Source organism: Balaenoptera ricei, chromosome 8 (genome assembly GCF_028023285.1).
Source record: "Balaenoptera ricei isolate mBalRic1 chromosome 8, mBalRic1.hap2, whole genome shotgun sequence".
Classification (NCBI taxonomy): Eukaryota; Metazoa; Chordata; class Mammalia; order Artiodactyla; family Balaenopteridae; genus Balaenoptera; species Balaenoptera ricei.
Genome location: NC_082646.1, coordinates 63,452,680 through 63,470,066, shown reverse-complemented (window position 1 = coordinate 63,470,066; position 17,387 = coordinate 63,452,680). Strand labels below are relative to the sequence as shown.

The 17,387-nt window shown below is 39.8% G+C and overlaps 1 protein-coding gene across 3 annotated transcripts in view; it reads right to left on the bottom strand.

Annotated features, from left to right (window-relative positions):
- STIM1 (stromal interaction molecule 1) overlaps positions 1–17,387 on the bottom strand; it is a 199,518-nt gene that overhangs the window by 31,508 nt on the left and 150,623 nt on the right. For all 3 annotated transcript variants that reach the window (XM_059930928.1, XM_059930929.1, XM_059930930.1), the window contains exons 4-5: positions 4,110–4,221; positions 722–837 (exon numbers count right to left, since the gene is read on the bottom strand). In XM_059930928.1, coding sequence (XP_059786911.1) covers positions 722–837; positions 4,110–4,221 — 228 coding nt within the window. The remainder of the gene's footprint in view (positions 1–721; positions 838–4,109; positions 4,222–17,387) is intronic.

The window sequence follows — 17,387 nt, the reverse complement described above, 5'->3', positions numbered from 1 at the left end:
TCTGGATTAGTTCTTGGCTGTATAGCATTCTGCTGCTGGCATCCTCAATTGATGCCAACAGCTCCTGAAGAGCAGGGAATAGGCCCTAAGAGCCTGTTTGGTCAAGACTGATTTTCTAAGAAATCTTACTACTTCTGTGTTGAGTTCACTTAGAATAAAAAAGGTTGGCAAGGTTGGCCATTCCCACCTTGCAGATCTTCAGGAGTTGAAGCACCTAATACCCTCAACTAACCCTGGGTTGAAGGGACCAAACTTCCTTAGTCTGAGTGTGTCTCTATTGATTCAGTGAAAGCCTGCTTAATCCCGTTTGTTTGTCCAAGGACACAAAATGTTCAGCAATCAGTTCATACCCTCTGCATATCCACAGCGAGAGCAGGAACAGCTAATGGCACTCAGCCCCTTTTGGGTTACTTTTTATACCTGAGCATGCCATTCATATTTTAGTGTTTGTATCCTTGCTCAGGTTGTTTCCTCCACCTAGAATGCCCTCTCCTGCCACCTCCATGGAATAAAACCCTATCCATCTTTAAAGGCAGAGGTCCCATGCCACCTCTTCTATAGGATGCCTTCTTTAATCCCTCCCCTGGATCTCAGTAGCATTGTGTACCTCTCTAGAACATTCATTTTATCCCTTTAGGGCAGACCCAGGACCTCAACCCAGCCACTCCAACTGCCTTCGGGTCCATGGCACATCAGCAGCCCTTCTTGCCACAGGACTCACAGAGAGGAGGCCCAAAGAGCACTGTGTCCAGGGCCTTCAGCTGCAGCTTCTGCCGATGGCTCCGGTCTGTCATCTTTAGCACAGTCCCTGTCATGGTGGTGTTGGTTACCGCGAGCCTGTTGGGACAAAGAGTAGGGGCTCAGTTCCCTGTCGGCAAAGCAGGAAGGATCCTGGTAGGACTACCCACCTCGCCCAGGAACACTTCCATGACTTCTAGCTCCTGGTGATTGCTCCCCTCGGCACTCTAGTACACAGAGTCTGTACCAGTGGATCTCAGCAAGCAGTAAACAGGACACATAACATTCACCAAGAATTTGTTCACCCTTCTGCCCAGGTCCACCATCTCTTGAATATCCTACTCTCAAAGGATTAACCATCTGTGACCATTCCCACACCCAACTGTAAACTTTCTGTTGTACTTCTCCTTCCAGGGAGTATCCACTACATACCTGTCCCCATACTCCCACCATTTGTAAACACATTCGCCTGTCCAGCCCAGGTCAAAATGTTATGCCACGTGACCCAGTGATTCTAGGGACCTCTGAATTATCCTAATCCTAACACATTGTCATTAAATATAAATCTGCTGACAACAAGCATTGCCTTAGTCTTGTTATCTTGTATTTGAGTAACAGTAATTTACTCCCAGTCAGATTACTATAATTTCTTATGTTCTTTAATCATACTGTTAATAATAACTTAATAAGAGAGGACCTATAAACAAGGAAATGATGTAGGAAAAACGGGACTTTGTTTCTCTTCTGCTGGAACACAGTAGATACAGAAGGAGAGGGGTATAGGATATGAAAGGTTGAAAAACCACTGATCTGGGTCCCACAAGTGAGCATTACCTACTGTACTAAGGTTAGTGCTCTTTTCTGTTTCATAGCTTTGTTTCCCTAGGTAGAAAAGAAGCTTCTGACATCAGTGTGTCATTTATACTCCTGCCTGGGCATGCAGGCGTAGCTACTTCTTTCTCTAGCCCTGGGAAGCGATCAAGCCCACCCACAAGAGAGGCAGTGAGACACTGTGATGGGGGTGGGGGTGGAGGTGGTCAGGAGAACGAGTTTCTGGTGCCAGCTCCATCAGTGACTCACTTGTCTGACCATAAGCAGCTTGGTCTCTCCCCTGGGGCCTCAATTTCCTTCTTTTACTTATGTAAATCACATGTTTCCTACAAAGCTGGGAGTTCTTGGGGCTCCTGTTTAGAGCACTTCTACCAGGTGTACTGGCCCCTTCATCTAACTGATCAAAATAAGTGTCATCTTTTCTACATTCTGTTTGTCAAAGAAACCTATGAACTTCTAAGCAATGAGAAATGAGAAAGGAGCTAACATTTAATAAGCAGCTGTGTATATCTCATACTGTTCTGACACTTTACATACAATACCTCATTTAGTCCTCACACTTTAAGAACCCAGTTCTATTATTAGCTCCACTTTACAGATAAGAAAAACGAGACTTAGAGGTAAGTAGCTTGCCCAAAGTCACACAGCAAGTAAGTGGCAAAGGCAGGATACAACGCAAATCTGCTAGATCCGTCCCATTATACCACGCTGCCTAGGGATGGGCCTAGAAGCGCCCACACTCTACCCCACACCCTATGCTCTGAATGCTCTATGCTTCCTGCTGTCACTAAGGTACCACAGCTTGTTTACCTCTACCCCTATGCCCAGCCTGGCTGGGTCTGGTCTTGGATCTAATCCTAGTCACAGAATGGCCAAGTGAGCGCACTGCCTGAGAACTGACTTCTTACCCTATGTTTTACAGTTTTAATCGAAGCCATAGCCGTTCTTCAAGATGGAATAGGCCAGGGATCCACAAGGCAATACTGCTATTTCCATGGGAAAGAAACCTAAATCCTGGAGCTGCATGGTCAATCATCTGTTTAATTGTCTATCTTTTCCACTGAACATGGAGTTCCTCAAGGCCAATGTGAGGTCTAATGCATTTCTTTGTCCTCAGGGCCCAGGAGAGAGCATGGCACATGGTAAGTGCTTGGTAAAGTTTTGTTAAATAGAACTAAACTGAGTATTTCCAGGAAGCCTATTTTCAAACTACATGGGGCAAGAGGAAGATGCAGTGAAAAAAGCAGGGCACTTAGAACCAGGCAGACCTGAGTTCAAATCCCAGCTCTGCCACTTACCAGCTTTGAAAAATCATAAAATATTTGAAGTTCAGTTTGCTTGCCCAAAAGTTGGGATAATAATTCCTTCCTCCCAGAATTGTGAGAATCAACTGAAATAATAGGTAGGAAAGTACTCTATAAAGGGATGTACAAACATGAAGATTATTACTCTCTCCAGAGCAGGGAGAAGCTGTGAATAAGAGGTTGCAGGCAGCAGAGGAGGGACCAGCCAGCTCAGCTAGGCCCGGACAGCAGTGCCCGGTAGCCCTGCGGCTGGAGGCTGCAATGTGTGGGCATTCCAACAGCTTCACCTTCCCCTCTCCCCTTTGCTGAAGCTCATAACCAGATGCACCTACATAATAAGATGACAGATGATACATAATCAGCACTTACCAGACAGTAAGCCCTTTGAGGGCAAGGGCAGGTTGTTGTCATCTTTATCCCCAGCACCCAGCATAAGTGCTTGGCACAGAGCAGGTACCCAGTAAATACTGGGTGAATGAATAAGTGAATGGATTAATGACTGAATGACATATGGCGCTAGTTTGACATAACAAGAAGTCCAAGCAGTATTCCATCCCCTCCCCACACCCACCCCAAGTGCTAGTACATTGTGCCTGAAAGGGAGGCAGAGCTAGGGCATAACAGCTGTTGGAAGAGTCATTCCAGAGAGGAGACTGGGGCCAATGGTAGTCAGCCCCCACCTCTGCACCGGTTCTTTACAGCAGATAAACTGCAGATGGATAGTTCCGGGGAGGTTAAAAGAGCCCTGAGTCCCCTGGGCAATGAAAGAGGCAACTGCTGGGGGGACAGCAAAAGAAAAGAGAAAAACACAGGCTTTGAAGTCTACCCAGATCTAGGTTCAAATCGCAGTTTTGCCTCTAACTAGCCATGTGACCTTGGAAAAGTTACTAGGCCAGGTTCATCATCTAGATACAATAATACCTACCTTACAGGATTGATGTAAGAATTAAATGAGATACTGTACATAAAGTGTTGAGTAGAGTGGCTGGCATATACTAAGCACTCAATAAATGGTAGCTATTAGTACTAGTCCCAGGATTGATAGAAATGTTAAATAAGAGAATAGATGTGAAGTGTCCATATGCTTTCTAGCAAGTGCACAGTAAATGTGAGAAGTCTACAGATTCTGCCCTGAAAGGGGTGAAACTTCAGTTAACAGGTGAGAGCAACATGAGGGCAAGCCGACCCCAGCCCATTCCCCGCACCCCCAGTGAGAGAACCCAGTCCCTTCCTGACCTCGGCATGGCATGGCCGCTGAGCTGCAGCTTCCGGAAGGTCTCCTCATACTGAGGCAGCTCCACATATGTGATCAGCCACTGCACCACCTCATCCACGGTCCAGTTGTATACTGCGGGAAGAGATAAGCAAAGCCATGACTCCAGAATGCAAGCACTGCTTGTTCTTACTGTCACAATCTCAACGACCTTAACATTCACCACGTGTCTACGTGTTTAACAGATCTCTCTCCCATAAAATCCCAAGTATGAAAGGAATACATACAGTACTTTTTGTTTGACCTATAGGGGATGGACTTGTTCTTCCACTATTCAGGTATCTGGGATAAAATAATCCTTAATTATTATATAATACACTATATTATATATAGTATTATATTATATATTATTGTAATATAATAATAACAAATGATATTAATAGAAGCCATCATTTACATAGCACTTACTATATAACAGGTACTGTGCTAAGCACTTCACATATATTAGCTCACTAATCTTTGCAACTACCATGTGAAGGATATGTTCCACTTTATCCCTATTTTACAGATGAAGAAACTGACGCACAAAAAGGTCATGTAACTTTCCCAAAATTATCCAGCCAGGAATTGGTAAAGCCAATTTTGGACTCAAGCAGTCTGGCGTCATAGCCCTTGCCCTAGCCATTATGTCATAAATATCATACGTATATAACATTTTAAAGTTTATATAAATAATATATATAAAGGATATATATAGAGAGAGAGACACACACACACATACACACATACGTATATCCTCCCTGACACTGCTGGAAAGCTTCATACAAAGGCAAATCTGAGCCAAGTGATGGATCCAGATGACATCACTTAAGCCCTGAATGAGATCACACCTGTAGACAGCCCTATTCATACATTTTTCAGTTTTGTGCAAAAAGTAAATTTCCCCTTTTGCTTATATCAGATTGAAAAGATTTTCTGTCACAGCAGGAGCCAATTCTAACTGAAACAATTACTGAGTGATCATTCACAACATGGCAAATCATGTCATTACCATACATGGATCACTGTACCTAATCATTTCCTCAATACTAAAAGACTGTGATTTTTTTAAATGGACAACCATAAAAATAATCCTTGTAAAATAATTTTAATATTTGTGTGGTATTTAGCCACATATATAACAAATTTATCTCCATACTTTATCAAGAATCAACAATAAAAGAACAGAAGAGGACTTAACATGCAAGGAATATGTTCAAGCCAAGTAAAAGTCAAATGATGTCATGATGTATTATATAAATCAAAGTTTCATAGGAGCTTGAATAGAGAAAAATGGTGGGAGGACTGAGTCACCACATAGCACCCAGTAATACAGCTATGCTGAACTTAAAGAGCCTTGGATGGGAGCAACTGGGTTCCAGCAAAAACGTGTCATTTCATTGGATTTGAAATTTGCTTTTATTTAATGTATCAGTGTGTTTTTGTTTATATTTGTACACAAATTTTATATAGCAACTTAAACCTCATTTTATGTTTCTACATATTTAAATACCATTAAATAAACCAGCTTTGCAGGCCCAAGATAAATGATTTCCCTTAAAAGGAATTTGTACATTCCTCAAGTTGAACACTACTGCTGTGAGCAGCAAGAAGCCAAAGAAGTTTTGAAGCAGAATAAAATGGTGAGATTTATCACCCTCCTCCCTTAAGATACATACCTTTCCCCAAAACTGTACTTCCTCAGAATGCTTTCTAATTTCCCCTTAATAGTCAGGAGACATTGAAGGCAGGGACTACATCCTATTCATTTTAGCTCACCCCTTTGTCGTTAAAATAGTGCCTCTTATACAGTGGCATCAGTAAGAATTTACTGATAGAGTAACTACCCTAAATGAGGAGTTCCAGAAATGTTCTGAATGTGGGCCTCCAGACAGCAGCCACAATCTTCCTAGACAAATATACAGCTCAGGTGGAGGTTAACTTCTGAAATGCTTGCCCAAAAATCAGCATTCCTCTGGTAGGCACACCTCAGATCTTAGGTTGTTTCTGTCACTCTCATATAAACTAGAGAAGTTGGAAGGCTGGGCCCTGACCCTTCATCCTTCTACCTCCCATAGGGGAGCCCAGCACACGGTACAAAGCAGACACTCAGAAAGACATTCCGAATGAAACAGCAGAAGACAAAAATGCTCTAATCTCTCCATGTCCCCAAGAAGCTGCTGGAGCTCAGGAGGAAAGTTCTGAAGCCAAGAGACTTTGAAGGTAGATTAGACCATTTGCAGAGGCACAGGAAAGGTTCCAGGAGAGGAAATGAGGCAGGTCTAGTACACTCAGATTGATTGTGTCCTAGAAGACAAGATCCCGGAGGCTTAGGCGGGGAGTGCTTAGTCATTGCCTGGTTGAATATCTAATTTCCAGACTAGAATACATTGGAGGGAAGAGAAAGATTAATTTCCAAGAGATATGCTCAAATCCTAGGGCTTAGGAAAGGAGGGATGACAGAACTGGGGTTAAAGAAGTGTTGAGGAAAGTAGAATAGACTGGCCTTTTGTTCCTGAAAATGAATATATCTCCACATACATTATAAACATGATCACTTGCTACGGTCCAGAGTGTTAGGTAATGAAGGCCTAGCAGAGTGGCACAAGATGTGAGGCAGACAGACAAGTGCTAGCCTGCAAAGTGCAGAGGACACATTCCTGCCGCTACTGTCAAGGGAGCTCGGCCTCACCCAGCATGGCGTATGGAGTAGAAAGGCCACGTCACGTATTTTTGCTTGAAAGGCTTGAGGCCAGCGGTGCCACAAGGGCCTTTTGTCTACGGGGAAGACGATCTGATACAAGCCCGAGCATAAATGCTTGGCATGCAGGAACTCCTCCACTCGTGCCCTACACTGCAGTGGAGACAGTCAGGAGTCACTCTAGACCGGGGTTTCTCAGTCTCTGCAGCACTGACCTTTTGGACAGGTTAATTCTTTGTTGTTGGGGGCTGTCCTATGCTTTGTAGGATGTTTAACAATAGCCCTGGCATCTACCCACCAGATGCCAGTAGCATGCTGCCAGTCATAACAATCAAAAATGTCTCCAGATACTGCCAAACGCTCCCTGGGGAACAAAACTGCCCCCCACTGAGAACTACTGCTCTAAACACTACACTAAGTGAGGCAGAGGGTCTGTAAGGGGACCACTACACTCCAATAAGGATGGACTCTGAACATAGTCCCTACAGAACTAAGCTTTGCGGAAAAGGATGATGACTTCAGCATGTCAGGACAAACCTCAAGGCGCTTGTTTTCTGGGTTTTGTGCTCCACATATTATTCTGTTACCTGGCAGAGGCCCTACCTAGGTAAGGCTTGGCAGTATGGTGTTGCCCACTCAGAGTCACTGCAGTCTGAACAAAGTAAGCCAGGACGAGCTGCATCCTTGTCAGAGAGCAACCCTGTGTCCCAGCATGAAGATCTCACTCAACAGTCATGGTGAGATATTAGGGCCCCTTGTTCCTAAGGTTCAAGTACGTAAAAGTTAAAAATCTTGTTTTGCTTTTTCATTCCAAAAGAGAAAATGGGAAGAATCCCTGAGCCAAAGTAAGGAAGAAGGTAACAGCAAGTACAGAGAGCTGTGGCTGACAGCAAAAGGAGACAGAATTTGGCCAGGGGAGCTTAGTACAGATAGAGACTCCAAATGACTCACACAACCAAACCCCAGGAGGACATGCAAGCAAGAGAGAGTTTTCTAAGGTCATGATTCTCTCATCCCCCTAAGCCTGTCCATTTTGCTCCTAGAGACATCAAAGACTACATCTCTGGGCAAAATGACAAACAATACTACACAGAATCAGAGAGAGCCAACCTCTGGAGTTTTCCACAACAAATAGTCCTTTATAAAAGAAACGCACAAGGTGACTGACTATGTAGCCTCCAAGCTTTCTAATGACATAATCTACATGTAAAAAAATTTTGAGCACACATTGCCAATATATGAATATCTGTTTATAAATTAAATATATGTACTAACATTAGGTATATTGTAAAACATACATAAAAATTAAATGAGATAAAAATAAATGCAATATAAATACAAGCTATTATATTCTCTTGGGGCACCCCAGTTGATTGTCTTGTACAGTTGGAAACCATTGACCCAAACTTCCCAGCTTTACCCTACTTGCTGCCTCTGTTATAGCTTTTAGCTTCTCAGTCTTCTAGAATCAGTATCTTGCACTATTTACTTATTTATCCGTGAACGTTGCTCTCAGACTTCTAGGTCTTTGCTGTTTCTGGAAAAGCTCTCTTCCCTCTTCCTGGCCTGATAAACACCAACTAACCCTTAAAAATCCAGCTCTACCTCTTCACTTATTGAAACTCTTTGGAGCCCATTTTAAAATCATGAGCAAAGACACAACTATAAAGTGTGGGGCCTGTTCAGAGAACTCTGACTCCCGTTTGCCTGGAGTCCAAGGGTTATACATAGGGACAAGGAGGGTGAGGCACTGCTGAGGCCAAATGATAAAAGGCCTTGAAAGCAGTTGGTCCAAAACTCCAAAATCATTTATTCATTGGGGGGAAATTTTTATTGAGTACCTACTACTTACCAGGCACCACTCTAGAAGCTAGGAATGTAACAGTGCACAAAAGAGTCGCAGATTCCTAGTGTTTATATTCTGGTGGAGAGAGACAAACTAAAACACTATAACAAATAATTGTATGTTGGGTAGTGATAAATACAAGAAGAAAAATCAAGCAGGGAAAGAGGATAAAGAGTAGTGCTATATCAGACCAGATCAAGGAAGGCCTCTTTGACGAGATGACATTTGAGGAGAAAATAAAATGAAGTCATGAGCCATGTGGATACTTGGGGGAAGGGCATTCCAGGCAGATGGAACAGTAAGTATTACTCCTAGCACATGAGCTATAGTGATACCTCCAGGGATATGCCAGAACAGATCCTTGGCCTTGGCCAATCCTTTTTCTTGTCAGAGAAAGAATAAGCAGTAAGAAATGGGCTCCTGAATCAGTAGGTCTTTCCCCTAATGGACCGGTGGTGCCTCCAAAAAAAGCCCTCACTTTTGTAGTTTCAAACTCACATCCCAAAAGAACTATGTCTGGCAGAAAAGTTACCAGTACCTTCTTTGCCTCTCTTTCACACAGCTGTTAGTCAGTTAGTTGGTCACTTGGTCAGCCTTTGGTCAGTCTTTTGGTCAGCCAGTCAGATATAGCACAATGGTTAAGAATTTGGACTTTGGAACCAAGTGACTTGGATTGAATTCAAGATTTGCTACTTACTAGATGTAAGATCATAGACAAGTTACCTAACCTTTCTGTGCCTCATTCTGTCACCTAATGGTGAGAATCAGAGTTCTCACATCGTAAGAGTGTAATGAAGATATGAGAAGTTCCTAGCATACAGTAAGTGCTAAACAAATATTATCCATTATTATCACCATTCATTCATTCCTTCATTCACTAAGCTTTCACTGGCTTCTACTCTAGTAGATCTTTGGTTGGTTACAGAGATCAATCTGGATGATCTCCATCATCAAGGGCTCTTTTCTAGAGAAGGAGACATATAGGAAATTAAATGAGTATAATACAGTGTGATAAGTGCTAGGTAAGAGGGATGTATGGGGTGATGTGAGGGCACAGAGAAACGAGTGACTGATTGCCAGAGTGAGTCAGAAAATGCATCACAAAGCCTAGCTTCTTATCTGACTACTATGGAGAGAGAGCATTCCAAAATACCTACAGAATCTTACCAAAGTGGCCCTCCGTAAAGATAGTTTGCAGCCTAGACCTGTGGTTTTTCTCTGAGTGGTTTCCCTCTGGCTCTCACTAGCAGTTTGTCATCTGAGCCTAGAGTGAGGCAGATACTATGTTAGTTTTCTAACATGGTATCAATACCAAGCCCTAAACCATTACTGCAAAAAGAATCTGGCCCTTTTACTTAGGCCTCATGTGATAGGCCCACTAGGCTACCTGGCAAAAACCAAGTCTGCCAGAGCCCGAAAGGACATACTAGTGAACACCACCTATAAAGAAGCTACGTGGCTAGCAGAGACCAGATTAGAGAAAGACTAGCATCATGGCTGCAGAGTAGTAAGGGAACCTAGACTTTGGAATGTTGAATGAGCAAAACAACTTGTATAACATCACACAATGGCAGACCCAAGGACAAACACCTGTCTTCCACATCCCTGCTCTGGGCCAGGTCCTCAGCTATGTGTTAAGATATGCAATCATATAAGATAATGCCCTCAAGCAGTCTGGTGGGGAAATAAAAAGGCAGGGGAACAGATAGTTGCAATTAGTGTGCTAAGTGCTGTGACGAGATAAATGTAAAGAGGCTGTGGGAACACAGAAGGCACCTAACCTAGCCTGTGGTTTTCAGGGAAGATTTCCTAAAGAAGGGTATACTTAAATTGAGTCTTAATTATCAAGTAGAATTTAACCAGATCAACAAAGGAAGACAGAGGGTACAGTATATGAGAAAGCATCAAGGGATGAAAGAGTATGGCATATCGTAATAACTGCAGATAAATCAGTGCAGGTACAGAGAAGGAGGTGTGATAAACAGTGGTAGAAAATATGAAAATAAGTGGAGCACAGAAATGAGCCTGAGCCTGGTATGCTAAAGTAAACTGGCACAATGCCTGGTATGTAGAAAGTACTCAGTTAATTTTGTTTGTTTGTTTTTTGCAGGCATGTTTGCACAAACTGGAAGAGAGAAACAGTACCTACTGAGGCCAATACTACAGAGGTGAGTAAGGAATGGCAGCATGAAAATATTAAGAAATTCTCAGAATATAAGAGAAGACAACCAGATTTTTACATATATGTACATATTGATCTTTTTTTCCTAATTGAGGTAATTCATTTTGAGATTACAAGTGGGCATTTAATGTCAATGCACCTGACTAACATCTCATAGATAAACATGAAAAAATCAGTGGCATTTTCTGTAATAATTAATCTTTTTTAATAAATTTATTTATTTTATTTTTGGCTGCGTTGGATCTTCGTTGCTGCGAGCGGGCTTTCTCTAGTTGTGGTAAGCAGGGGCTACTCTTCATTGTGGTGCGTGGGCTTCTTATTGCGATGGCTTCTCTTGTCATGGAGCACGGGCTCCAGGCACGCAGGCTTCAGCAGTTGCAGCACACGGGCTCAGCAGTTGTGGCTCACGGGCTCTAGAGCGCAGGCTCAGTAGTTGTGGCTCACGGGTTTAGTTACTCTGCGGCATGTGGGATCTTCCCAGACCAGGGCTCGAACCCGTGTCCCCTGCATTGGCAGGCGGATTCTTGACCACTGCGCCACCAGGGAAGCCCTGTAATAATTAATTTTGTCAACAACTACTGAGCTTTCAATATTTTATTGAGTTCCAAATGAGACAGCAGTTGTGATTTAAATTAAAAGCTAGTTCTATACAAATTGTTACCTGACCAATAGAAAAATCAATATTTATCTTTTCAAAATAATATATGGTTACTATATATGATTATGTAGGAATTTACTTGTAAAATTTTTCACAATACCTTTATTTCTCCAGGTTCCATTTAGTAATATTTACTCCACACGGAAATTTGGTGTCTTAGCATGTTTGTTTCATTATTTAAAAAAGAAATGGGGAGCCACTGAAAAGCAGAGACCTGGTCAGATATTTATTTTAGAAAGATCTCTCTGGAACCAACTAAAGTACAAACTGCAGTAGATTTAGACTGGGCCAAGAAGAATAGTATGAAAACATTCAAGCAAAGCAAAAGATGATTAAACTAAGACTTCTGCTTCAGGCCAAGATGAAGTAACAGGGATGGAATTCACCCTGCCTCATGAAACAACCAAAAAAAAAAAAAGACAAAACATATGAAACAATGGTTTTCAAGACACTGGACATCAGCCTACAATGGACAGTGATCTTGAGAGCTGGTAAACAAATGAGGCAAATCATACAACTGCCCCAGCTTATGGCTGTGAGAAAATTTCCAGGCCACTGTGCAGAGAGTGAAACTAAGGTTGAGAGGGCAGAAATGGAAATACACTGTTGGGAGGTTCTTATACTATATGTGGCAAGAGGTACTATTATCTCTTGAAAATAGACTGTGATAAGTTAAAGATGTATATTTTATCTCCTAAAACAACCACTAAAATAACAAAGCAAAAAGTTAAGCCAACAAAGAAGATAAACTGGAATTATAAAAAATACTCATTAATCCAAAAGAGGGTAGAAAATAAGGAAGAGCGAACAAAGAACAGATGGGAAAAACAGGAAATGAACAGCAAGATAATGGACTCAGATCTAACCATATTAATAAACATATTCAATGTAAATGGTTTAAACACCCCAATTAAAAGGCAGAGACTGTCTTATTGCAAAAAACAAAATCGGGCTCAACCATATGCTGTCTATAAGAAATGCACTTTAAATAGAAAAGCACAAATAGGTTAAAAATAAATAGATGGAAAAAGAAACACCAAACTAACAATTCTCAAAAGAAAGCTATATTAATATCAAAGTAGATTTCAAGGCAAAGAATATTACCAGGGATAAAGAAGGTCATTTCATAATAATAAAGAGGTCAGCTAATCAAGAAGACATAATAATCCTAAATCTGTATGCACCTAGTTAACAGACTTTCAAAAGACATGAAGCAAAAACTCACAGAATTAATTGCAAGGAGAAATAGGTAAATCCACAATTATAGTTGGAAATTTAAATACTCCTCTCTCGTTAATTGATAGAACAAGTAGGCAGAAAATCAGCAAAGAAATAGTAGACTTGAACAACCATAAACCAACATGGCCAGACTGAATTTTATAGAACACTCTACCCAACAAATGCCAAGGGCACATGGAACATTTACCAAGATAGATCATGTTCAGGTACATTTTTTTAAAAGTCTTAAAATATTTTTAAAATATTAAATATAAAGTATGTCCTCACACCACAATGGATTTGAAATGCAAATCAATAACAGAAAAATCTCTAAAAAAATCCCCAATATTTGGAAACTAAATAACTTGCTTCTCAATAATTCATGAATCAAAGAAGATATCAAAAAGGAAACAAAGTATTTTAAGCTGAATGAAAATAAAAACAAAACACATCATCTAAGATAGTGAAGAACCAATACTAAGATATAAGACAGATTTCAGAGGTATGCATTTCTAAGGCAAAAATAATCCCTCAAGTTGGAACACATTAAGGGATGCTAAGTTATTAAAGACTGTATCAGGCCCCCCAAAAAGGTGAAAATAAGCATTTAACATCAGTTGTGTTTTCATTTTAGATATTTTCACTCTGTCTATGCTATGAATAAATCAGTTGGAAAAAAGCAAAAAACCACAACACACTAGAATTTGTGAAATGCTGCTAAAGCACGGTCTAGAGGAAATTTATAGCACTAAACGCCTATATTAGAAAAAAAAAGAAAGATCTTGAATCAATATCCTTAGCTTCCACCTAACGAAGTAGAAAAAAAGAGCAAATTAAACCCTAAGTAAGCAGAAGAAATAAAGTTCAAAGTAAAAGTCAATGAAATTAAACAACAAGAGAAAATCCTTGAAACCAAATACTGATTCTTTGAGAAGATCAATAAAATTAATAAAATCTAACAAGATCAGTAGAAAAAAGAGAGAAGACACAAATTACCAACATCAGGAATGAGACATCATTACAGATTTAAGGCATATTAAAAGAATAATAAGGGAATGTTATGAGCAAATGTATGCCAGTAAATTTGACAACTTAATGTAATGGACAAATGCCTTGAAGACACAAACTAGGAAAGCTCACTAGAGAAGAAGTAAATAACCTATACCTATTAAAGAAACTGATACTGTAGGAAAAAAAAAAAAAAAAAACCCGTCCCACAAGGAAAACACCAGGCTCAAATGGCTTTACTGGTGAATTCTCCCAAATATTCAAGGAAAAATATAACAATTCTGTATGAAATCTTCTGAAAAAATTGAAGAGGAATACTTCCCAACGCATTCTATGAGGCCAGCATTATCCTGATACCGAAAACAAAGATATTTCAAGAAAAGAAAATGACAAACCAATATCCTTCACTAACAAAGGTGCACAAGTTTGAAACAAAGTTTTAGCAAGTAGGAAATATAGAAAACAAACTAGTGGTTACCAAATGGAAGAGGGAAGGGGAGAAAGGGGAAAATTAGGGATGTGGGATTAAGAGATACAAACTACTATGTATAAAATAGATAAGCAACAAGGATATATTGTATAGCTCAGGAAATCATAGCCATTACCTTGTAATAACTTTTAATGGAGTACAATCTGTAAAAAACACTAAATCACTATGCTGTACACCTGAAACTAATATAATACTGTAAATAAACTATACTTCCATTTAAACATTTTAATAGAAAAATAAAAAAATAAAATTTTTTAAAAGTAAAATCCAACCATATATTAAGAAGATGACAAAGTGGGGTTTATCCCAAGAATGCAGTTAGTTTAACATGGAAAAATCAGTCAATATAATTTATCACATTAGCAAACAAAAATATAAAAACCAGGCAATCATCTCAAAAGACACAGTAAACTCATTTGATAAAATCCAACATGCATTTCTGATCAAAGCGCTCAGAAAACTAGGAATAGAAGGCAGCTTCCTTGATCTAACAAAGATCTTTTACAAAAACAAACAAACAAAAAAAACCCACAGTGAATGTTATATTTAATGGCGAAAGACTGAATGCTTTCCCTTTAATATCAGAAATAAGACGAAGATGTCTGCTCTTACCACTTCTCTTCAACACTGTACTGGTGATACTAACTAGGGCAATCAAATAAGAAAAAGATTTTTTAAAGGCATCCTGGTTGGAAAAGAAAAAGTTAAACTTTCTTTACCAGCAGACATGATTGTCTAATTTGAAAATCTGATGGTATCCTACTGATAAGTGAGTTTAGCAATGTTGCAGAATACAAGATCAATATATAAAATCAATTATATTTCTATATAAAGAAACAATCAGGAATTAAATTTTTAATACCATTTAATAGTAAAATGTATGTTATGCATATTTTCCCACAATTTTAAAAATACTATTTACAACAGGAACAAAACCTATGAAATGCTTAGAAATAAATATGACAAAATATATGAAAGACCTGTATCCTGAAAACTACAAAACATTGCTGAGAGAAAGTGTTATCTCCTGAATAAATGGAGAGATATACATTGTCCATAGGTCAGAAAACTAAATATTGTTAAGATGTCAGCTCTCTCAAACTAATCTATAGATCTGATGCAATCTCAGTCAAAATCCCAGTAGGGTTTTTTGTAGAAATTGACAAGCGGGTTCAAGGACAAACAGCCAAAACAACTTTGAAAAAGAAAAACAAAGTTGGAGGGCTAATACTATCTGACTGAAAGAATAACTATAAGGCTATTGTAATCAAAATAGCATGGCATTGACATAAAGACAGACAAATAGATCAGTAGATCAGAATAGAGAGTTCGGGGGCTTCCCTGGTGGCGCAGTGGTTGAGAATCTGCCTGCCAATGCAGGGGACACGGGTTCGAGCCCTGGTCTGGGAAGATCCCACGTGCCACGGAGCAACTAGGCCCGTGAGCCACAATTACTGAGCCTGCGCGTCTGGAGCCTGTGCTCCGCAACAAGAGAGGCTGCGATAGTGAGAGGCGCGTGCACCGCGATGAAGAGTGGCCCCCACTTGCCGCAACTAGAGAAAGCCCTCGCACAGAAACGAAGACCCAACACAGCCATAAAAAAAAAAAAAAAAAGAATAGAGAGTTCATAAATAAACCCATGTTTATATGGACAACTGATTTTTGACAAAAGGTGCAAGGCAATGCAGTGGAGAAAGGATAGAATTTTCAACAAATGGTTCCAGAACAATTGGGACATCCACAAGCACAAAAAAGAACTAAAATCCATACTTAATACCATATACAAAAATTAATACAAAACAGATCATAGGCCTAAATGTAAAACCTAAAACTGTAAAACTTCTAGAAGGGAAGGTAGGAGAAAATGTTTGTGTAAGCTTGGGTTAGGCAAAGATTCCTTATACATGATACCAAAAGCATGATCCATAAAAGAACAAATTGATAAACTGGACTTCAGAAAAATTAAAACTTTCTGTTCTTTAAAAGACACTGTAAAGAGGATGATAAGCCACAGACTGAGAGAAAATCTTTGCAAAGCATACATCTCATGAAGGATTTATATCCAGAATACATAAAGGACTCTCAAAACTTAACAATAAGAAAACAAACAACCCAATTTTTAAAAAGACATAAGATTTGGACAGATAATCCACCAAAAAAGATATATGAATGGCAATTAAAGCACATGAAAAGATGCCCAACATCATTAGTCATCAGGTAAATGCAAAATAAAACCACTATGTGATAACACTACACTATTAGAATAGCTAAAATTTAGAAGACTGACCATACCAAGTGCTGGTGAGGATGTGGAAGCACTGAAAGTCATACATTGCTGCTGGGAATGTAAAATGATACAACTACTTTGAAGACAGTCCAACAGTTTTTTAAAAATATATACCTACCATGTGATCTAGCCATTCCATTACTAGATATTTACCTAAGAGAAAAGAAAATATGTGCCCATAGAAAGACTTGTACATGAATGTTCATTGAAGCTTTATTTGTAATAACCAAAAACTGGAAATAACTCAAATGTCTATCAGCAAGTGATGGATAAACAAATTGTGGTATATTTAGACAATGGACTACTACTCAGCAATAAAAATAAATAAAATATTTATATATGCAACAATATGAATAAATCTCAAAATAATTATGCTAAGTGGAAGAAGCCAATTTTTTAAGTATATATTATATGGTTCCATGTATATAAAATTCTACAAAATGCAAACATGCCTATAGCAGCTGAAAGATCAGTAGTTGTCTGAGAGGTAGGAGGGGAGAGATCACAAAAGGCTGTGAGAAAAATTGTAGGGGTGATGAATACATTCACTATCTTGATTGTGGTGATGGTTTCACAGTTGTATACATGTGTCAGAACTTTGAAAATTGTACACTTTAAATATTTATACCTTATTTTATTGTCAATTACAACTCAATAAATCTCTTTCAAAAGAGGAAGTTGAGGGCTTCCCCAGTGGTGCAGTGGTTGAGAATCCGCCTGCCAATGCAGGGGATACGGGTTCGACCCCCGGTCCGGGAAAATCCCACACGCTGCAGAGCAACTAAGCTCATGTGCCACAACTACTGAGCCTGTGCTCTAGAGCCCGTGTGCCGCAACTACTGAAGTCCGTGCGCCTAGAGCCCGTGCTCCAC